At 41.7% G+C, this 23,146-nt stretch overlaps 1 protein-coding gene across 1 annotated transcript; it reads right to left on the bottom strand.

The window, feature by feature from the left end:
- Positions 1-387: 387 nt before the first annotated feature.
- On the bottom strand, positions 388-21,416 carry NRIP3 (nuclear receptor interacting protein 3). Its single transcript, XM_021685759.1, has 7 exons — positions 21,206-21,416; positions 4,534-4,695; positions 3,958-4,040; positions 1,618-1,757; positions 923-975; positions 713-807; positions 388-411 (listed from the first exon to the last, which is right to left on the bottom strand). Exons 1-7 carry the CDS (start codon positions 21,377-21,379, stop codon positions 396-398), a joined length of 723 nt encoding a protein of 240 aa, XP_021541434.1. The 5' UTR covers positions 21,380-21,416; the 3' UTR covers positions 388-395.
- Between the last annotated feature and the right edge of the window lie 1,730 nt (positions 21,417-23,146).

The following is a 23,146-nucleotide window of genomic DNA, read 5'->3' as shown; positions in this document are numbered from 1 at the left end:
GTAAAGGTCAGGTTCCTGTTTATCATACATTTTAGCTATAGGAAAAGAAGCAAGTGTATCTATGGAGAAACAGAACCTGGCAGCCCCTATACTTGACTAATAAAAGCAAATTCCTGAAAGAAGCAGAGAAGTAGGCCACAAGTGAGACCTGGCAGTGTCAAAAGGTCTATAAATTAAGTGATCAGAGGAGTAAAAAACAATGGCTATAACCAGATAAGATCTCTAAGCACGGACTAAAGTCTAGAGAGGACTGGGTGGGAAGGAGCCCCTGGAGCTTCTATTAGAGGGAAGGACTTGGTCCACAGCAAGTTGCTACTGCATTTGGTTCAAACCCAGTTTTCTCAATCTGTCAACCTGGTATGTGTGCATACGTGCAGACATGCTGCAGTCTGTAGTTATGCTTCTGAAGTGCTGAAATGAGAAAGAAATAGAAGAAATGATACCAAATCCAAAGAAGTTAGGTTGAAGGCAAGTATAATTTTAGTTTAAAAGCTACTTACTTTGCCCCACCACTCCGTGCGGTATCGTCACTACTTATTCTGGAATGTGGGCTAGAGAGTTTTTTAGGATGGTGAACTCTAGGGGTTGGGGATGGGTGTACTTGTGGTAAGACTGAAGGACAAAGGCAGGACACAACCCAATATCCTGTGTGAGAACCCCTCCACTTAATGACAAATGGATTTTACTTGACCTGACCTATTTGGGCACTCACTTGTCTTCATTCAAGGAAATTGTCTCCACAAAAGGGATTTCTTCCTTGTCTGTCTTCCCCATGATCAGCCGGTGCTTATCCAAATTTATGATGCACTAAAAACAAAGGAGAATCACTGGTCACTGTCCATGATCCCACTGTCAATGGTCCATGTAAGAGGACCCCTGCCTCAGAGAGTAAGAATCAAAGGGAAAGTAGAATCAATCCTACCTTAAGGGATCGGAGAGTCTGGAGACCAAGGGACAAGTTTTTCTCATTGTCCTCTAAAAAAAAAAAATTAAGATCCGACTATTGCTATGCTGGTTTAGAAGTCAGCCTTATCACCATTGGGTCCATCTAATCTTCCATCCATCCATCCATCCATCCAATAAACATCTGTTGAGCATCTATTATATTAAGTAATTTCCCCAGATCATTATAGTTAAAAGGTAATAGAGCCAAGATTCAAACCTAGGTAGGTCTTTTAAACTCGAAAGGACAAAGGCCTTTAGATAAAACCCAGGAACCTTGAGTAGTCTAGAGTAGAGTACAAAAGGGGAAATATAGGAGTGAGGGGAAGTTATCAAGTGATTTATGGTGAAGGAGTAAAGGGATCTTGCCCTCTACCTCCAACTAGCTCAGGGAAAGCTCTCAGGAGCCACTTTCACTGGCACACAAAAATGTTTCTTACCCCTTACATTTTTTTTATCCTGAATTACACACTCCTTTTTCTTAGTGATTCTCAACATGTCTTGAATCTGGTACTTTGGAGAGTAAAAATTGGGACAAGTCTATAGTACAGAAAAATGGAAACCTGGGATTTTGAAGAAGTCAATATTTACAGGCATGAGATCTTATGAGGGTTTGGTGGATAGGGAGGGGGTTTACAATGGGGGTCCATAGGTCCAGTTCTCAATTCTACTCACCAACCACAGCTGCTGGACAGTCGAGGCGGAGGGAGCCCAGTGTGATCACCAGGTGCTCAATCTGGCCCACTACTTTCAGATGCCGGGGTAGAGAAAGCTTCTCTCCTTCATGCTTGTGAGATCTGACATGCTCCTTGAGTCTGCACCAGAGAGGGAGATATCAGAATCCCCTTGGCAGAGGTTTCTGATGGAATCTGATAATGTCTACCTTATGACCCCCATTGGTCTTTTCTGGGGATTTCCTGGGATTAATTTACCAAAAAATGTGCTAGCCAGCCTATACTTGTTTCAGAACTTTGTCCTACATATGCCAGGGGATATAAAAAAATGAAAGATTCAGCTCCTATTCTCCAAAAGCTATGTCACTATCTGTACTGGTGAAAAACGAAAGTTGATACACTCAGAAAATCCTATTCTGCATCCTAACATCCCCATCTATATGCAAGGCAATTTAGTTAATATGTCTTTTTACCCCTCTGTGGGTAAAAGATGTCAAAAAGGGCAGGAGTTTGTCCTAATTTTATAAGATGCTTTTTGTTCAGTGTCTAATTTTCTCTTTGCCTTTTCTATTTCAGTTTATCCTCATCAGTTAGTCTTCAGCTATAACATTAATGGAGGCTGGTACTTATTTGGTAAGTGCATTGATATTGATATTGATATCAGCAAGGAATATCATGGGGAAAGTCTTTATTAATTTAACTTGTCTCTGCAGGGGAGGAAGGAAAGGAACAGCGCCCAGGTTTCACTCAGTTATATAAGCAGATTGGAACAGCCAGCACCCAAGCTATCATGGGTTGGTGGATAAAAACTTAATTATGGACTTTCTGTGCCAATATTTCTGCTTTACTCCATTTCCTCTCTTTTGGTGTTACAGCTCATCCAAAAGAAAAATAATTGCAGTTTTACAGATGGTTATTAATTCCTCTGGAACCATGGCAGACTGCTGCCTAATTATGCACCAGGACATTATTAGTCTTTCTGGAACCATCATGTTGCACTTTATCTCATCTCTTCACCACATAAAAAAGCTCAGGATTCTTCCCACAAGAGCACTTGTGTCCCGGACTCCTCCCACAAGCCTAAATAGCAATGTACAAAACCTGCAGAGCCAGCCTCAAAGAGTGACAGCGGTGGTGAGGGGTGAGGACAGGGTAGAAACAAGAAGGAACAGATCAGGTAGCAGAGGTCACCAATTATACAATCAAGCCTTGTTCAAGTCCTACCTAAGAGTATGAACATCTTGAAAGCAGCTTAGAATGAACCATTATATCTACCATAGTGATTGTTTCAATACAGAGATTAAGCTAGGGAACGATTTGTTGTTCTTAGGGCTAGAAAAGTGGAAAAGGAGATTGGGTGGATCCTTCCAATTCTGGGCTAGACCTTAGGGCTCATCTACTACTTAGGAGGGAAGAGAAGGAAGAAGACATGAAAGTACCAATTGACTGAAAAGGAGGAGAGATACAAAATGGCTTTCTCTGACTAAAAGAGGAAGAACTCAAGTCTAGCTGTTAAAGAACCAAAGACATTCAATATATGAGGCATCTGCCTCACACCCAATCCCCAGCAGGGGCAGCAGTAAGATTTGATTTTACATGTTCTTTACAGAGAGGAAAGGCACTAAGAAACTATTGGTCAATCAAACCTATAATGGTTTAGGCCCAGCAGCAATAAAAGTCCTATTCTTTTTTTTTTTTAAGATTTTATTTAGTTATTCGACAGATAGAGATACAGTGAGAGAGGGAACACAAGCAGGGGGAGCAGGAGAGGGAGAAGCAGGCTTCCCGCGGAGCTGGGAGCCCGCTGCGGGGCTCCATCCCAGGACCCCGGGATCATGACCTGAGCTGAAGGCAGACGCTTAACGACTGAGCCACCCAGGCGCCCCAATAGCAGTCCTATTCTAAGTTCTGACTGATGCATCTTGGGACAGGCAGTGTGGCCTCCAGAAGGACCCTGAGTAAGCTAAGACCAATCACATCCCTGCTTTTACTCATCTGGGATATACCAACAGGACTACTGCTCCTTCTAATTTGTTGTCTTTGCAGGGCATATATCAGGATCAGGGCATGGCTAACTATGAGCCAAGGATCTCACGCTCTCTCATTCCAGAGCCCAAAGGTCTTTGCTCAGAACTTAATAGGTGGGAGTTAATGGAAAACCTGATGCTTTCCTGGCTTGCTGATTTGTCCCAGGTGCCTGAGAATTCAGCTGATATTTGAACTCTGCATACTTCTCTTGGAACTTTGGTAGAGACCCTCACCATCTCTAACCCCAAAATAGATTCGGGCAAAGAGTGCACCATAAGCACCTGACTCCCACCCAGCACAAGTGGCTACTTACCCCAGTCTATCCACACAGGCTGAAGAGATGAGATTGTATTGACAGCCTGTGTCAACCAAGGCTTTCAAATCCTTTCCAGCACACTGTGGAAAGGAAACATACTGTTCAGCAGGAGCCAGAGAAGCAAAAGGGAAGGGAGCAAGCAGCAGATGTCATATGAAAGGCAGGGCTGGAGAGCATCTCACAATTATGGGTTGGTAATGTCTCATCTTTAACCACTGCTGAGTCTCCTTTTAGGAGCCTTTTTTCCTGCTGAATCTAGGGCTGACAGAGGATCCCTAAGGATTTTCAGTATTTAATTCTATATACTAAGTAGCTCTTAATTGTGCATGTGTGTGTGTGTGTGTGTGTATCACACACCCTTTTGCAAATCTGATGAAAACTTTTGTCCTTTCTCCCATAAAGATGCACATGCATAAAAATATTACATATACTTCCTGTAAAACTCACTTATGAATTCTATGATAAGACCCATGCTCTATACACTTTGTAGGAGAGGGCCCCACTATGGGAATCACAATGGGCCCACATCCTACTCTCCAGAAAACCCTGGAAAAACTATTCTCAGAACATTACCTGGCAAGAAACCAAAATCATGTCATCATCGTCAGACTTCTTTAGTCCCTCAGACTTAGCCTGATTCAGTTTGTTGGTCTTGGAGGCCCAAGGGACACGACTACTTCGAAGTTTAGACAGGTTGGTTTCCATGAGGCGCCTCTGCAGAATGTTATGAGGTTGCTTGAGGAATAGAAAGCAGAAGATTCTTAGTGACAGGTCATTTCCCCCTTCTCCCATTGTCCCTGAGGTACCACAGAAATAATAAAGAAGCCTCACATAACTGAGCTCTACCTTTGCTTCTTATTTATTTTTCCTTCAAGCAGAGACTTCATTGGTATTATGAGAGCAGGTACTATATAAATCAATTTGTAACAGGCCACCTTGAATGAATGAAAAATCAAGGTGAGACACTGAAAAATGTGGCTAGGGCCAGTGAATATTCTATGGCTAACGAGAACTGAGGGACCCCTAGGATTTGGATTACCTAGGCCTGCTGTCTTTCCTCCCCTTACAAGGGTATTTCAGGAGAAAAGTGACCCTAGTTTATATGGAATAAATGTATCCTCCCAGGTAACTTATAGAAGAGGCAGTTCGTTCTCACAGGCCAAAGAAACCTACCCAGTACTGGCTGTCAGAAGCTCTGCCTACTTCTATTTCAAGTTTTACTCCCTTACAGTCTCATCTTTTGGACCTAGTCTGCATATACCTTGGTGGCCTGACTCTCCTGTGGGCTGAGTAACCCATGGGGTGGTTGGGGTGGGGAGAGAGGAATTCATACCTGCCGAGCAATCCTCTCAGGAGACATTCTTTGGAACCTGGCAGAACCCACAGGAATAATCCTTACTAACATCCTCTGGACCTCAAGAAGCATAATGCAACTCTTGCCATATTCTTGTTATCCATTCTCCCTCTCTCTGATGGGCCAAAAAGTGGGAGTATAAAAGGGGCAGAGACTTACCAAAAACAGGAGACTTAATTAGACTTATATCTATGTCAGGATACCTAATGTTGGGAGGCAGAATGAGGAATGTGAATTCAAGTCTGCTCTTTGACAGAACTTAGAGAGTTCATAGGGCAGCCATATCCATGCTCTGCTCTTTTTACCCAAAGTGGCCTCTAGAAAATGTTACCTCATGATAAGGACTTATTTGACCTAAGGAATTTCTATACGCAAGCATCTTATTCTCAGTTTATAATAATATTTAAAATCTCTCAAAGGAAAGACTCCAAGTTTCTATGTAACACATAACCAGATGCCTCTCAATTTTAGGGGTAAGAAAATCACTCTTAGAAGCTCAGAGCCTAGAATTTTCCCAGGAAAGGGGGCAGAACTGGGTAAGGTCTTCATTATCTACCACCTTACAATTTCTGAGGAAGAATGGAGTCAGAGCCATGACTCACTGTAACCCTGGTGAGGTGAAGAAATTGATTCCCAAAATACACAGATTCTTGGCAAAGCAGATTCTAAATTAGTATCCTTGGGAAAAGGAGAGAGAGAGAGGCACTTAAAAGAAAATGAGAGCTTCTTAACTTGATAAGGAGCTAGAGGAAGTGCTAACTCTGTCAGATTTTCTTGGAGAATTATTTGCCCCTCAAAAGAAACAAATTCTTCATTCTTATCTCTCTCACTAATAAGCCTGGATTCCTAGCTCAAGTCATATTAAAGCAGGGTGTTTCCTTCTGTCAAGTCCATGCTCCACAGAACCAACTGAATTTGTACAACTGTAAGCTGAATTTGTAGAACTGAAGATTAGAAAGGACTTCAAAGGCTAATAAATGAAAGCCCTCCTCACTGAAAATTTGGGGCTTTCTTTCTATACCAGTCTTGCTGAACATGGCTTTAGCTTACTACTCCTAATCTTTCAAAGGAGTCTAATCATCACTGGACAGATGAGGCAAATGAAGAAAAATCCGAAATTATTTTCCTTGAAGTCATCGCTCTTCTGAATTTTCCTCCTTCTCTAGTGAACCCCTCCTCCTCAGGTTATAAAACATACTTAAAATTCTCATATATTGGGGAAAAAACACAAAACCTCAGACCCTGCCTCCTCAGCTCTATATCCTCCTCTAATTACACCCTTGTCTTAAATGGTCTATTTTTAAAGAAGCCAAAAATTTCCTGATATCCTTCACTGAGATTACTTCTGATCCCACAACGTCAATAAAATCTCCTAATTTCCAAATCTGGTAGATATTTTTCAGCCTTCATTTTCCTTGACTTCTCTAGGGCATTTGACCCTGCTGACAATTCCTGTATTTGTTCTTTTCTTTAGTAAACAAAAAAGTTTCAAACACAATACATGCTCAGTGAAAAAATTCAGGTATCACTGAAGTATATAAAATCAAAAGGGAAAGCCTCCCAACCTCTCAACCTTTTCTCAGTCCCACTCCCTTCAAATAACCGCCCTTAAATTTAGAAGTATATCCTTCCAAAACTTTTAGTACAAACATATACAAAAATACAATCGTATACTATAACACTGTTCTAAAATTTTCTATTTTTGTTTATATACGAAAGACATTTTTCTATGTCAGTACCTATAATTCTCTTTGTCCATTTTTACAACTAAAAGTATTGATAGTATAGTTCAGGAGTTGAAAATTCAGAGCTGATAAACCCATATGAACCTCAGGAATATTTTTCTGTGGTCATTTTATTATGCCTATGTGTTTTCAATGACAGTGTAACTGCACATTTACCTCTGCTCCCAACCAAAATTTCACTAAAATCATAATCATGGAATAAGGCCTAAACACAAAAGAGCAAAAAGAACAATAAAGGAAACAACAATAGCAAAAAAGGAGAGACAAAATTTTGGAATCTGAGAAGCAAACAGAAAAGCAGTAACTGACCTAAGAGTAAAAAAAGCTAAGTGCTTCACACCATTCCATTTCACACAATGCTAGAGTAGCAGAGACTGTCAGTTGTTTACCAAAATCCATGTTCTCCTATTCTTCTTACTGTATAAATACGCAGATTATGTTTCCCAGCCTTCTTTGCAGTTAGGCATGGCCAGAGGACTGAGTTCTAGCAAACAGAATGTGAGAAGTGGCATATATCACTCTTAGACCTGACCCATAAAAATGTCCTGTGCACACTCTTCCATTCTTTTCCTCTTCTAACTGGTTAGAATGGAGATGACCCTTGGGGTAACCTTCTCAGAGGTCACGTGTTGAAGACGGAAGAGTCACTGTCAGCCTGGGTCCCTAAGTGACCACATGGAAAAGGGCTGTCTTGCTGACCTTTCTACTAGTACTGTTACTTAAGAAAAATAAACTATCATGTTTGAGCTATTACATATTTTGTGGTCTAGCTGTAAAAGCAATTTTCCTATTCAAACTAAAACTCTGAAAAGGCTGAGGAGTTAGAGGTATGAGAACTTCTATGGCTAGAGGGTGGGAAATAGATTAGTATAAAGCCTGCATAAAACTCTCACTTGACCCAGACAACTGGGAAATATGCCAAAAGTTTATTCTTTTTGAAATAGTAACTCAAAAGACTCTGGTTGGTTAATAGTTTGCTTAAGCTTAGAAATTATGTACTGTCAGATTTCTAGAACAGCTAAGGATGAGGATAGAGTGCCATACTAAGCCAGAGCTGAAGGATATGGGTTTAAGGATTCAAAAACCCACATAGATCCTCATATAATGAAAGAAAAAAAGATCCACAACAAGATTTCACATCACTATGAATTTCTGGAATATTATGAGTGACAGAGATTCCAAAAGCTTCCAAGGAGAAAAATATGATCCAAATACAAAGGATTAGGAACCAGAATGGCATAGGACAATTCAATGGTAATAATGGAAGCTAAAAGACAATGAAATAATACTTTTTAAAAATCTGACAGTGCATAATTCCTTAACCTAGCCAAACTATAAATCAAGACTCAGGGAAGTTAATTCCCAATCATCCCCAAGAAGCTACTGAAGGATATGCTCCACCGAAATGAGGGAAACCAATGAACAAAGAAAAAATCACAGGGTTCAAGAATAAAGGATCCAATAGAGAAGAGAGGCAAAGGACATTCTGAGAATGGCCCTGAAGGAAAAGTCTAGGATATAGGATGTGTAGCAGGCCTTGAGAGCAATATACATGTATTTTTAATAAAAATATTAAATGAAAAAATATACCCCATATATTAGGAAAGTGTTCAGCCACAAGAAAAACCAACTTACAATGGCTTAAATGGAGGTGTATTTTTTTCTCATATAACAAGAAGTCGGAGGTAGGCAGATGCTGGCAATAATTCAGCAGTTTAACAATTTCAGGGCTACTGTCTCTGTACTCTCAGATATCCCCTCATGGTCATATGATGGGTGCCCCAGCTCCAGGTATTACATCTACATGTAGGAGGAAGGAGGAAGGGACTATGTGCCATATATCCCTTTTATCAGGAAAGCAAAAGCTTTCCCAGAAATTCCCTCAGTATTTTTCCTGTATCTTTCTTGGTCAGAATTCTCATGGCCAGTCTTAACTAAAAAGGGGGTTGGGTGAGAATCCAGCTTTTCTAATGTCTATAGAGGAGTCAGGCAGGTAGAAAAGGGCTGAGAATGCGTGATGATTTAGCTATCCAACAGTGTTGGCCAAATCATGCAAAGACCAAAATGTGTGTGTGTGTGTGTGTACATACAATGTAACTTAGGCAGGTATAATGCCAGTTCACCCTATTTCTTACCTCTTTCTTGGCACCCATTTTCTTACATCTGCCCTACTTTCTGCATTTTATTTTCAAGTTTTTATTTAAATTCTAGTTACTGAACATATATGGTAAAATTGGTTTCAGGTGTAGAATTTAGTGATTTATCACTTACATATAACACCCAGTGTTCATCAAACAGGTACCCTCCTTAATACCTATCACCCATTTAACCCACTACTTTCTGCATTTTAAAACAGCACATCCTCGGGTGCCTGGGTGGCTCAGTTGGTTAAGCGACTGCCTTCGGCTCAGGTCATGATCCTGGAGTCCCGGAATCGAGTCCCGCATCGGGCTCCCTGCTCGGTGGGGGGTCTGCTTCTCCCTCTGACCCTCTTCCCTCTCATGCTCTCTGTCTCTCATTCTCTCTCTCAAATAAATAAATAAAATCTTAAAAAAAAAAAAAAACAGCACATCCTCTGCAGACATTTGAGTTTGTGGTACAAATGTACCTCAATTTAACTACTAATGGACATTTAGATTGTTTCCACATGTCTGTGATTAGAAACAATGCTACAGTAAAACTCAACATTCCATTTTTCTTGACACTCTCCTCCACTGGCTTCTAAAACCACCTTTCCGTCTAATTGCCACCTCTTTTACTGGTTCCTTTGCCTCTGCTCATTTCTTAAATCATCACTTGGTCTTTGGTCCTTTTCTCATTGTACATATCCTTTCAAGGCAAGCTTATCTACTTTCATTGCATAAGTTGCTACCTTTATGATGATGACTCTATCTCATGCCCAGAACTCACTTTTGAGTTTCAGATACATAGATCCAACTGCCACTTTGAACTTTCTACTTAGACATTCCACAGGTACTTTCATACTTAACTTGTCCCACTGATCTTTCCCACAAAACCTGCACTTTCTCCCTTATTCCCTATCTTGGTGAATGAAACTCTGCCTCTTTTTTTTTTTTTTTAAAGATTTTATTTATTTATTTGACAGAGAGAGACACAGTGAGAGAGGGAACACAAGCAGGGGGAGTGGGAGAGGGAGAAGCAGGCCTCCTGCGGAGCAGGGAGCCCGATGTGGGGCTCGATCCCAGGACCCTGGGATCACGACCCGAGCCGAAGGCAGACACCTAACCAACTGAGCCACCCAGGTGCCCCGAAACTCTGCCTCTTTAACGCCTTATATTTCTCTCTCCATTTCTACCGTTATTGCTAAATTCAAGCATTCTCCTAAAAGATTACTTTCATGGTCTCCTTACCCTACAGTGGTTCTCTTGCCAGCTATATCGAACACAAAATCTTCAATTTAACATTTAAGATCTTCCACTAACTACCTCTCATCTTCCTTCCCAATCTTATCTTTATTCCTCCATGAAGTCTTTCTATTTTCTTTTTTTTTTAAGATTTTATTTATTTATTTGACAGAGAGAGAGCATGCACACAAGCAGGGGAAGAGGCAGAGGGAGAAGCAGGTTCCCAGCTGAGCAGAGAGCCTGAAGTCTATCTACATTCAGCAAAATGACCAGTTGTCACATACTACCTTGGGCAAATCGCTAATCTGGCTGGGCATTACTTTTCTCAAGCCTCGCTTTCTTCATCAGTAATAAAATAAGTTTGAGCTCCAAAGCTCTGTTCACTTTTTAACATTCTGGATCATTCCCCTTCCACCAACTTGTAAAATGGCACCACCATACACCCATCCATTCTTTTTTTTTTTTTAATAAGATTTTATTTATTTGTCAGAGAGAGAGCAAGCACAAGCAGGCGGAGTGGTAGGCAGAGGGAGCAGGCTCCCTGCTGAGCAGGAAGCCCAATGCGGTACTCGATCCCAGGACCTTGGGTTCATGACCAGAGCTGAAGGCAGACGTTTAACCAACTGAGCCACCAACGCGTCCCAACACCCATCCATTCTTGATTCTTTTCATTCCCTAACCCTCCCTCCCAAAGTACCGCTGTTGCTTCCTCTAAAACATATCTAGAATTGATCTACTTCTCCTCATCTTTACCTCCAGTCTGATCGAAGACACCATCACTTTTATTCTTGTATACTTACAGAAAAGTTTCAAGTTTGTTAGACCTTAAAAATACAATGTAGGGACACCTGGGTGGCTCAGTTGGTTAAGCGTCTGTCTTCAGCTCAGGTCATGAACCCAGGATTCTGGGATCGAATTCCACGGCGTCGGGCTCCCTGCTGGTCGGGGAGCCTGCTTCTTCCTCTCCCCACCCCCTGCTCGTGCTCTCTCTCAAATAAATAAATAAATAAATAAAATCTTTTAAAAAATGCAATGTAACTTTTCCTCTAAGTTTTATTTTAAATAATGCAATTTTTAAAAAAAATTTAAAAATTTTGAGGTATAATTATTTAAAAAATTTTTAAAGATTGAGGTACAATTACATTATACATACATTATATTAGTTACAGGTATATGACATAATGATTTCATATTTATACACACTGCAAAATGTTCACCACAATAAGTCTAGTTAACATCCATAACCATACATAGTTACAAATTTTTTTTTCTTTTAATGAGGACTTTTAAGATCTACCCTCTTAGCAACTTTCAAATATGCAGTACACTATAATTAACTATAGTCATCATGCTGTGCATGATATCCCTATGACTTATTTTTTATAACTAGAAGTTTGTACAATTTGACCACCTTCATCCATTTCACCCCCCTGCCCTCCAGCAACCACCAATCTGTTCTCTGTATCTATGAGCTTGGTTGTTTCGTTTTTGTTTTGTTTGGTTTTTGTTTTGTTTGTTTTGTTTTGTTTTTTAGATTCCACATATAAATGAGATCATATGGTATTTGTCTTTCTCTGACTTATTTCACTTAGCATAATACCCTCATGGTCATCCATGTTGTCACAAATGGCAAGATTTAATTCTTTTTATGGCTGAATATATATGTATATGGCTGAACATATATATATATTTTTTTCTTTGTCCATTCATCCACAGATGGACACCTAGGTTGCCTAGGTGTATATGTATATTTGTATGTATGTATATGTATGTATATTTCTTGGCTCATCATTTCTTATCTGAACTACAAAAAACTCCTAACTTGTTTTCTGCCTCTTTTCACCCTTCTTCCAATTCATTCTCTACATAGCAACCAGGGTGAGTTTTTAAAAATATAAGTTAGCTAATACATTCCCTTACTCAAAGCCCTTCAATGGCTTCCTGTTGTTCTTTGAACAAAATTCAAACTTCTTACCATGGTCTATATGGTTCTGCATCATCTGATCCCTGTCCATTTCTCCAACCTCTATCTATATACCATATACATGCCACACTCCCTTTAGTCATCCACACCTCCTTGCTCAAAAACTTTCCCATTCCAATGCCTTTGCACTTGCTATTCCCTCTGTCTGAAATGTTCTCCCACTAACACTTCAAATAGTTAGCTTGCTCTCATCTTTCAAGTCTCAGCTCAAATGTCACTTTATCAAAGATATCCTCCCTGCCTATACTATTTAAAGTGGGTACCCCACCACTTTAGTTATTAACATGTCCCACTATTTCTTTCATAGTAATTATAAATTATTTTCCTTATTTACTTGTTTACTATATCACTCCCCCACTACATTGTTAATTCCACAAGGGCAGGGACCTTAATTGTCTTTGATCACAAGCTATATCCTTAGCTCTTGATATAGTACCGATCGAACAAATCTCTACTCTTTACTTCTTCAAAAAGCCTTTCTTGATTAACATCATCTAGTTCATTCTTTCAGAATCCCTTCAATACTTACACATTATGTAATCTGTACTACTTACTTTCCCACTCCTTGACTATTGTTTTGTAAATTTACTTAAGTAGTTTATCTTTATGTTCACTGAAATACTGGCTTTCTAAGAACTGTCTTCTATTTTCCTGATGTCCTTCAAAATACACATTAGTAATTAGCTAGAAAGGTACAACAGGCACTCTGGTAACCTTTGGGACATAATTCTCAAGTCATCCTCCTGACATGGATCTTGCTTTATGCTTTACCTCAACAAGGTAACTACTAACCTAAGCAGTCCCTGGTTCTCTACTGTTCCTGAAATGTGGCTGCTAAACCCTAACCAGGGTTTATGCATCTAAACCTTAGCAGCAAATTCAAATGTGCTGCCTTCATTATCATCAGGAGTTTCTGAAGGAAATGGGCTCTGTGGGCAGTGCTGTATTCTGGGTAGAAATAGCTGAGGTTCCTCAATCTGGCACCCAATATGCTTAAATAACTCTTCTAATCAGGCTGTGGCGTGGGAAGAAAAGTGAGGTGAGAGGAAGTAGATTGTACTGTGAGAATGCCACAAAATCATGATTTGAGCAAGAACTTCTAAGGCCACTTTCTCAATCCCTTTACCCAGACCGAATCAAACTAATGGGATTTTGTGGTCCACAGAATAGACCAGACTGGGAAATAGGGGAAATGACATAAGTCTACCTTCTTTGTAGCATTTACTCCCAGAGGAGAAACCCAAGGTTTCTAGCTAGCAATAGAACCACAGCCAGAGCCACTTAGGAATAGGGGTTAGCAAATACAGTCCACAAGCCAAATCCAGCCTGATGCCTATTTTTACAAATAAAGGTTTATTGAAACACAACCAACCCCACTCATTTACTGTCTGTGGCTGCTTTTGTGCTACGATAGCAGAGCTGAGTAGTTGAAATAGAGACGGTTTGGACTGAAGAGCTGTAAATAGTTACTCTCTGGTCCTTTACAGAAAAAGTTTGCCAACCCTTGCTTCGAGTAGTGTTTAAAATATATGCTTTGCAGAATTAGACCTATAAATACACAGAACAAACTGATGGTTGCCAGAGGGAAGGGGGTGGGAGGGGTGAACAAAATGGGTGAAGGGAAGTGGAAGATACAGGCTTCCAGTTATGGAATGAATATGTCATGGGAAGAAAAGGCAAAAAATGATACTGTAATAGCACTGTATGGTGACAAATGGTAGCTACACTTGTGGTGAGCACAGCATAACGTATAGAGAAGTTAAATCACTATGTTGTACACCTGATACCAATGTAACAATAGTGTCAACTATATTCAAATAAAAAATTAAAATTAAATAAATAAAAATAAAAATAAACTGTTGAGAGAAAAATCCCACCAACCTCAAAATCTGTACCTGCCAAATTACCCTTCCAAAGTGAAGAAATAAAGACTGTCTCAGAAAAACAAAAATTGAGGAAATTTGTTGCCACTGATGTGCCTTGCAAGAAATATTAGAGAAGTTTTTGTAGAAAGAAGGAAAATGATATAAGTCAGAAACCTGGATCTCTATAAAGACAGGAAGACCTCTGTAAAATCAGTAAGTGAAACTAAAATAAAACCTTCCCTTCTTACTCTTTTTTTTCTCTTCTTCTTATTCTTAATCAGTTTTTTCAAAATTATTATTAATACAGCAATAATATATTTGATTACATATGCTTTTATATAATACTTTTATACAGTATATGCTAATATATTCTTATGTATAGGTGAAATGAAATTAATAACAGCAATGACACAGGGGGTAGGAGAAAGGAATTAGGATTATTTTGTTATTATAAAATGTTGAGGAAGGTCATGGAAAAGACATGACCACTAGTTGATCCATGAGTTGGGACTGTACCATCCAAGACTCTTACCCCCACCCCTGTCCTTGGAGTGTGAATTCTATTTGGCTTTCCCACTCCCAGAGGCTGCTCCAAGAACACAGCCTTGAGATAGTGCTATGGTGTTGAGAACACCTGCATGATATGCGTAAGTGAACCTAGTCAAGGCCTCCCAATAAACTTTTAAAATTTGGTGGGCAGGTGCAGGGATCTACTTATCTTAGTGATGCCCAAGACAAGCCATATGTAAATTCCCTTTGCTTATTAAACCTGCCACCTACCAATAAATTAAATTAAATTAAATTAAATTAAAATAAGATAAAAACAAAAAAATAAAATATATGCTTTAGAGTCAAAGTTGAGTTCAAGTTAGTAAGAACTTTGTAGGGCATCTGTGAGGATTAAATGAGATGTCCATATGGAGCATTTAACCCTGTGTCAGGTATACAGTAAACACTCAAATGTTGCTAAGTATATGTTTGTGTATATACTTATTTAAAATTCTCACGCTCAGCCTAAAATTGAAGCTGATTACCATTCACCTTTTTTTCCTAAAAGGGCATGAAATCATCCTATTCCATTTTAGTCCTTATTTAAAGTTTGTAGATAAACATGGACTCCTGATTGACTCTCATTTCAAGTCTAATATATATGTCTATCAGGTCTTGGAAATCTAAAAGAGCACCATTATCTGTGCCTTCTCTTCTTTGTGTACTAGTTGAATATACAACATGTGACCCATTCTACCCCATGGACACATAGACGAGTTGTCTCTGGGTTTACAGTTGCTCAAAAACACATGAGGATCTATCTAAGGCAGGCTGTCATATTGCCCTAGACCTTCTGTGTGACCCCCTGACATGTTATTTCAAAAGAGAAGAGCCTTATTCCTGATTGTTATCTGCTTTGTGGATTGGTCTGAGACAGTGGTTTCTCAGGTGCCCATGGTGGACTGCATTTTTGATAGGAAGGATTCACACACAGTCAGGGATTGGACCAGATAAACTGTAAAATTCTTACTCTGAGGTTCTATAGGGCACACTCTGGCAGCAGCCTCCTCTCCATAACATCTCATAGTCGTTGACTCACCATAAAATGATGAAACTGTAATCAAATGTTGATCTCCATCACTATTGTCACATCAGGCCAGAGTAATCACTTCTTCCACTGAACTCCTCTAGTGCTTATTGACTGTAACACCTTGGCAACAACTAACATAGACTTCCTGGTGGTGTTATTTATCTTCTTGTGGAACTGTCTACTCAACAGCTACACTCAATTAACTAAGAGATATTCCAAACTTAACTCATTCAAAAATCAAATTCCTGATTCTTATTCCTTATCCCCAATCTGCTCTTCCTGTAGTCTTACCCATTTCAGTAAATGGCAACTTTATTCTTCCAATTGCTAGATCAAAAACCTTAAGGTCATTTCTGACTACTCTTTCTTTCAGATCCTTAATCCAATCTATCAACTAAACTTGTCAGCTCTACCTTCAAAATGTATCCAGGACCTGATCTTTCTTTGTCCCTTTCACTGCTATCACACTGCTCTGAACCACCTTCATCTTTCACCTGGATTACCATATAACAGGCTCCTAATCAGTCTCCCTGCTTCTACTCTTGCCCCTCTTCAGCCTAATCCACACAGTAGTCTGAGTAACCTTTTTATAAAATAAGTCATGTCTTATTTTAGAGTCTTCTACTGGTTTCCCATAACAGATTAAAGACCAAATATCTGTACAATGACCTGTAAGGTCCTGAGTTGTCTGGCCTCCCACTACTCCTCTGATGTTATCTCCTATCACCACCTTGCTCATTTTGCTCTGGCCACGATGACTTTACAGTTTTTCAATCACATCAAGTACACTGACACTTCAGGCCTCTGCACTTTCTGTTCCTTCTGTCTAGAACATTCTTTCCCAAGATATTTTGCTCTCTCACTTCCTTCAGTATCTCCTAAAATGTAATCTTATCAGAGAGGCCTTCCCTGACCACCTTTTTATAAAGTACAAGTTCCCACTCCACCCTACCCTGGCATTGTACTCTCTATTCCCCTTACCCTAGTTCATCTTCTCCATAGCACTTATTGCTACTTGATATATTATATATTTACTTGTTTTTATTTTCTGCCTTCTCCCCTTGCAACAATACAAGTTCCATTAGGACAGAAACTCCATTTTGGTTCACTATCATATCTTTAATGCCTAGAGTACTGACTGACATGTAATAAGCATTCAATAAATATCTGTGGAATAAATTAATTAATCTATCCTGTCCTTCCCCCTAATCTATATAAACTTCTTATAGAAAGAAACTTTGCTATCTTCTTTGTGGTCTGAGCACCTAGCACTGTGTCCTGAACACAGCAAGTGTTCAAATAATGTTTCCTATAATTAGGACACAATCACGGCTCTGGAAATCTTCAGTTTGCACCAGATCCTGGTATTATAATGGTATTTCATGCTCCTCTTCTAAAGCTCCAAAGTTCTCTGATTCAAAGCCTGTAGCATTATGGATGTCTTATGGCATTCTGATCAGGTAGATCAGATACTCAGAGTACAGAGCTAGTCATCTCATGGTCAGTTTGTTTTGCTGTGTTCCATCATCCTTGCTCTGGCCTCCATTTCTAATTCTAGTGAGTTTTTTTTTTCTTATAGATTTTTTTAAAAAGATTTATTTATTTATTTATTTATTTATTTATTTATTTATTTAATTGACAGAGAAAGACACAGCGAGAGAGGGAACACAAGCAGGGGGAGTGGGAGAGGGAGAAGCAGGCTTCCTGCGGAGCAGGGAGCCCCATGCGGGGCTCGATCCCAGGACCCCGGGATCACGACCTGAGCCAAAGGCAGACGCTCAACGACTGAGCCACCCAGGTGCCCCTCTAGTGAGTTTTTCTAAAGCATTTGGCTATAAGCAGAATCAATCACAGACAGGAAAGAAAAACACTCTGTCTATTGCTGGACAACTAAGGATATGGCCTGATGGTCAGTAATATTATCATACAGGAAAGACAGCATATATTACCCCATGACAGGACTGGTTTGTTTTTTGTTTTCTGGGGACAGGACTGTTTTTGTTTTTGTTTTTTTTTAATAGCAAAAATACCACTTTTCACTTCTGCAAAACTTTTTCAATAATACTGTTCAGTATTTACGAGGTAAAGATAAAACCAGGAAGTGAGGCTCTCATGTTGCTGGTGGGATATAAATTGACCCAATTCTATAGGAAAGTAGTTTGGCAATGTTTCCAAAGTGATGGGGCTGTTTTTAAAAATCAGAAGTCCCTACCTCAATGAAAAGAACATTTATGAAACTGGTAGCTAAGACAAAAGAAATTACAAGAGGCAAAACTCCAAGAGTGGAGATTTTTTTCCTCCAGCTTCATCAACTTTTAAAAAAATAATAAATCACATAGAATATTACTCGTATCTCTAATTTTGGTTCTTAATCTAACACAGAAAAAAAGCCATCACGAAATGAAAAGATAAACAAAATAAGACAATATAGAATATAAAATAAGAAATAAGATTACTATCCTCACTAGACTTTGTAGCAGCCAACTACACACAAACAGGAATAGGACAAATGCACCCCCCTAGGGTAAACAGAAGAAGACCACATCTGATTGCCTATGTGTGCTCTTTGCTAATCCAAAAAAAAAGTTGGCAAACTGGTATCAAATAGTGAATGTTACAGAAACAGCATGGTAAAAGTAGATAATTCACAAACCCAGGAGTATAATTCTAATATAGGTTACTAATGTAAAGAAAACAACCCGCAGTCTCCTCCACTGGCACAAACCCCAGACTCAATTAAAACTAATTTGTCCTCTATTTCTGGACCATCAGCAACAACAAACACCTAATTTGTCCTTTCCCCCTGTCTCCCTCTGGTGCCATCCACTCTATTTTCCCTCTTCTATTTAGTTTGTACTACAGACCTATTCAATCAGTTTTGGCATCCTCAGAATTTCAATTCGGTGAGAGGAAACTGAGTCAACACTGGTCTATACCACCAGATGTATCCATGAAATGAAGCAGTAGGGTACTTAAAAGGTTATTTCTGAGATTGTACTGATGCAGCAACATCAGTTCTAAGAGAGCTTAGTCATGCCACCTCACCCCAGTACTCACAACTTTCCTTTCCCTACCTCAATCTGCCTTGGTTTCTGTGACCCGTTCTAGCTCTTCTGTGCAATCATTTGCACATTAAGGGTGTGAGAACAGTGAGAAAGGGATATCAAGTCCATGGCAATGGTGTGGATGGAGGTGGGGGGGGGAGAGAAAGTGTGAACCCTAATTCAGGGTCTCACAGTAAAGTGCTGTGCATCATATCTATGGCAGTAACTTGCTTCTTAAGGATGCTTCCTCATTCCAGCCTACTGGCTATGTTTTATGTTATAAGCTCCTGTGTGGCTCAACTGCCACAGACCGGAGTCCGAAAAGCAGATGGAATTCTTCTTACACAGGATGAAGTAATCTAAGGAGTGCTAAGCAGAAGGATGGAGTGGTAGTTTCTCAGGGCCAGGGCACTCTGACAGCCCAGGACAACCAAATATCAATCATTTTTTAAATCCAGCATATGGGGAAGAAAAACATTCCACATTTTACTTCTTTTCCTAAATACTCCCTCTTTATTCATTCCTGAGGCTTCTAGGAACTATGATTATTTTGGGCTGAAGGTAAGAAAACTGAGACCTGGTTTGTTAAATGAATCTAGACTGCTTTAAATTGAAAGAAGGGAAGAAAGAGAGTTCTCTTTTCTAGGAATGTACTTCAGTCACTCACCACTCTGAGTGAGCATAAATTAGATTGACTATCCTGTGGCTTTTGCAGGAAGACTACCTTTGGAAAACAAAACAAAACAAAACAGCAAAATAACTGGGTAGCCATCCCCTGCTCAAAAATAACTAAAATTATTTTTTATCACAATGGAGGAGGGCAAACCTGATATTAGTATCTGTGTGTCATTAGAGATGTTTAAAAAAAAGGAAGTGGATTCAGAAGTTCTTCATAGTCATCTGGGGCTTGAAATGGCAATTTCAGTGGACCAAGTGACACCTTTCCTTCCCTGCCAAATTAAATACTCTAAAATCTCAAAAAAAAAATACTGAAAAAATTGTACAGAGCACCTACCTCATTTAAAAGACATTTAACTAATGCTTCACAAGTTATTGCCCAGATGAATAAAGTGATTGTGAAATTCAAGAAAACTACAAGAAGACTCCAGATAGGGGCACCTGGGTGGCTCAGGTGGTTAAGCAGCTGCCTCTTAATTTCAGCTCAGGTCATGATCTCAAGGTCCTGGAATGGAGCCTGTGTTGGGCTCCATGCTCAGCAGGGACTTCGCTTGAGGATTCTCTCTCTCTCCCTCTGTCCCTCTCTCCCCCACCCCCCGCTCTTGTGCTCTGTCTCTGTCTCTCTCAAATAAATACATCTTTAAAAAAAAGAAAAAGAAAAGAAAACTTCAGATAAAACCACAAAGCTAAACATATATTTGACCCAGTACCACTACAGTGACTGAAGGATGACAGTCAAATACAGTTCTTTAAACTAGTGACTCTGAGCCACCCATCCCCCTCCTGTAGAGGACAGCATGGTCTTTGAACCCAGACCTCCAGTCTTGGAGTTTCTCCTTCTTAAGGTGAAGAACGACCCTGCCAGAAAAAAGCCTGCGCCAGCTCCAGCTCCAGACGTTAGCTGGTCAGTGGGATGGGGCAGCCTGGCTCCCTCTCTCTAGCCACTCTTTGCGAGCGGGGGTAGAGTAGGGGGAGAGATGAGACTGATGAACAGATGTCTGGGGTTCAAGAAACCTTCACATTCGACCCTTTCTCTCTCTCCCCCCTCAGGAGGCAAGGTTAAGGCAGACAAGCCCAAAATCAAACGGAGAAGTAGATTTTGCATAGGGGGAAATGGATTTAACAAAATCATATGGGTATGATGACTGCCAAGAAACACCCCCCCCCTTCCCACTTCTTCCTCTCCTTCCCACACCCATTAGGAGTCACCTCTGTCTGGGTCACTGGACCGGCCAAGCAGCCTGGCCAGGCGAGGCTCAGTCATGCAATCAAATTCGGTACTACGAGTAAGAATAACGGGAAGGAAAGGCGATCAGAGGGCCAGACGGCAAGGCAGGGTCTCCTATTTGAGAGGACAGAGGCACGAAGGGAAGAGGCAGAGCAGAAGACAGCGCGAGCTGGTAAAGCTACGACGGAATCCCAGGGAAAGCGAAGCAGGGAGATGCTGGATGGAGAGGAATTCAAAACAGCACTAGCGAGACAGCGGACAGCGGCAGGAGGGGGCGGGAGCAGGGGCCTGGCGGGTGACTCAGTGAAAGCGGCCAAGGGCCGGCCCCGGGAGCCGCACGGCGCGAAGGTGACCGGCCGCCGCGCGCGGGCATCCCGAGGCGGGCGCGGCCGCGGGGGCTCACCGTGTCCTTGGACGAGCCCAGCTTCTTGAGGCCGTCCAAGGGCAGCAGGTCGGCGGAGTCCTTATGAATGAACTGCACGGCCTGTTTCATCCGGCGCTGCTGCCGCAGCGACGCCGCCTCCCGCATGTCCGTCTCCTTGCGGCCGCCCTCGCTGAGGAGCCCTGAGTAAAACATCGCTGAAGCGCCCGCGGCCCAGCGTCCCTGGCCGCTCCCCGCTCGCCGGCCGCCCTCAGCCTCGAGCTCCTCCAGCTCCGCGAGAGCCGCGCGCCGAGCATTTTATAGCCGAGTGTGACGTCACGGGGAGCAGCCAGTGCGCGCGCGGAGGGGCGGGGCCAGCACAGCGCCCCCACCCAGCGCGCGGCTCCCAAGCGTTCGCGGCTGCTGTGGGTCTCCGCGCCGCCTCCGTGAAGGAAAGGACCCGCGAGGAGGGGTGACGCTGGCTGGACTGACTCAGAGCGCCGAGGGTCTACCAGGACCGCTTTATCCAACCGCCCTCTCCCGTTGTGGGTGCCCTGCATCCCCTGAGCCGGGATAGGGTGTGGGTGGCCCCACGGTGGAGCAGCCTCTCCCACCCCAGCCGCCGCCCCCGACTCATGCTCACCTGGCCACGCCGTGGCGGACCCCGGGATCACCGCCAGCTGCGCCATGCTCCAAATCCCTCCCTCCGCGCAGTTGCTCGGCTGCGCAAACTTCCACCTGCGCGCCCCTCCGGGAGCCCCAACGTCCACAGCGCACTTCAGAGTTGGGAAGGCTCAGGATTTCTGCAACTTCATGTCGGTCCCCACCCACCAGACCACGTGACTGGGGAGGGGGCAGCCCCTGAGGGCGGGCTGGAGCCGGCTTTCCGGGGACCCCACCACCACTACCACCACCACTGCCCTGGCTCTTGGCACCCTCTGTCGGGGAGGCCCTGCATCCGCCCTTCGACCGGGGCCGCAGGGGCGCCTGGAAACCGGCGGGTCAGCCTAGGGCTGAGGAGTGGCGATGGTCCCCGCCTCCGTGTGACTACACAGGGGTGCGTGCCCCACACCTGCTCTTCGGAACACCGGGCAGAAAAGCACCTTTTTCAAAGCCAAAAACTCGGGGTTACCGTTGGGGAGGGTCTTTCATTCTCCTCTCTGGCATGTTTCCAGGAGCAACGGGAATGCAGTTTTCTTTTGAGTCCTTCCTACTCACTGTCAAGCCATTCTTTAAAAAAATAATAATAATAATAATAGACTTTAATTTTTTATTTAAATTCAATTTTAAAAAAATTTTAAAGATTTTATTTATTTATTAGAGAGAGAGAGGGAGAGTGAGAGGGAGAAGCACACTCCCCACTGAGCAGGGAGCCAGATGTGGGACTTGATGCCAGGACCCTGAGATCATGATCTGAGCCGAAGGCAGCCACTTAACCCACTGAGCCACCCAGCCGCCCTATTTAAATTCAATTTAGTTCACATATAGTATAGTATTAGTTTCAGGGGTAGAATTTAGTGATTCATCAGTTGTATATAACACCCAGTGTTCATTACATCAAGGGCCGTCCTTAATGCCGATCGCCCAATTACCCCATCCCTCCACCCACTTCCCCTCCAGCAACCCTGTTTGTTTCCTGTAGTTCAGAGTCTCTTATGGTTTGCCTCCCTCTCTGTTATCATCTTATTTTTCCTTCCTTCCTCTGTGTTCATCTGTTTTTATTTCTTAAGTTCCACATGAGTAAAATCATATGGTATTTGTCTTTCTGACTAATTTTGCTTAGCACAATACTCTCTAGTTCCATCAACATGGTTGCAAATGGCAAGATTTCATTCTTTTCAATGCTGAGTAATATTTCGTTGTATATATACACCATATCCTCTTTATCCATTAATCTGTGGATGGACAGCTGGGCTCTTTCCATATTTTGACTATTGTGGACATTGCTGTTATAAATATTGGGGTGCATGTACCCCTTTGAAT

The sequence above is a fragment of the Neomonachus schauinslandi genome, chromosome 11 (genome assembly GCF_002201575.2).
Source record: "Neomonachus schauinslandi chromosome 11, ASM220157v2, whole genome shotgun sequence".
NCBI classification, from domain to species: Eukaryota; Metazoa; Chordata; class Mammalia; order Carnivora; family Phocidae; genus Neomonachus; species Neomonachus schauinslandi.
The sequence above is the reverse complement of the archived record's forward strand: the minus strand, read 5'-3'. Positions and strand labels throughout refer to the sequence as shown.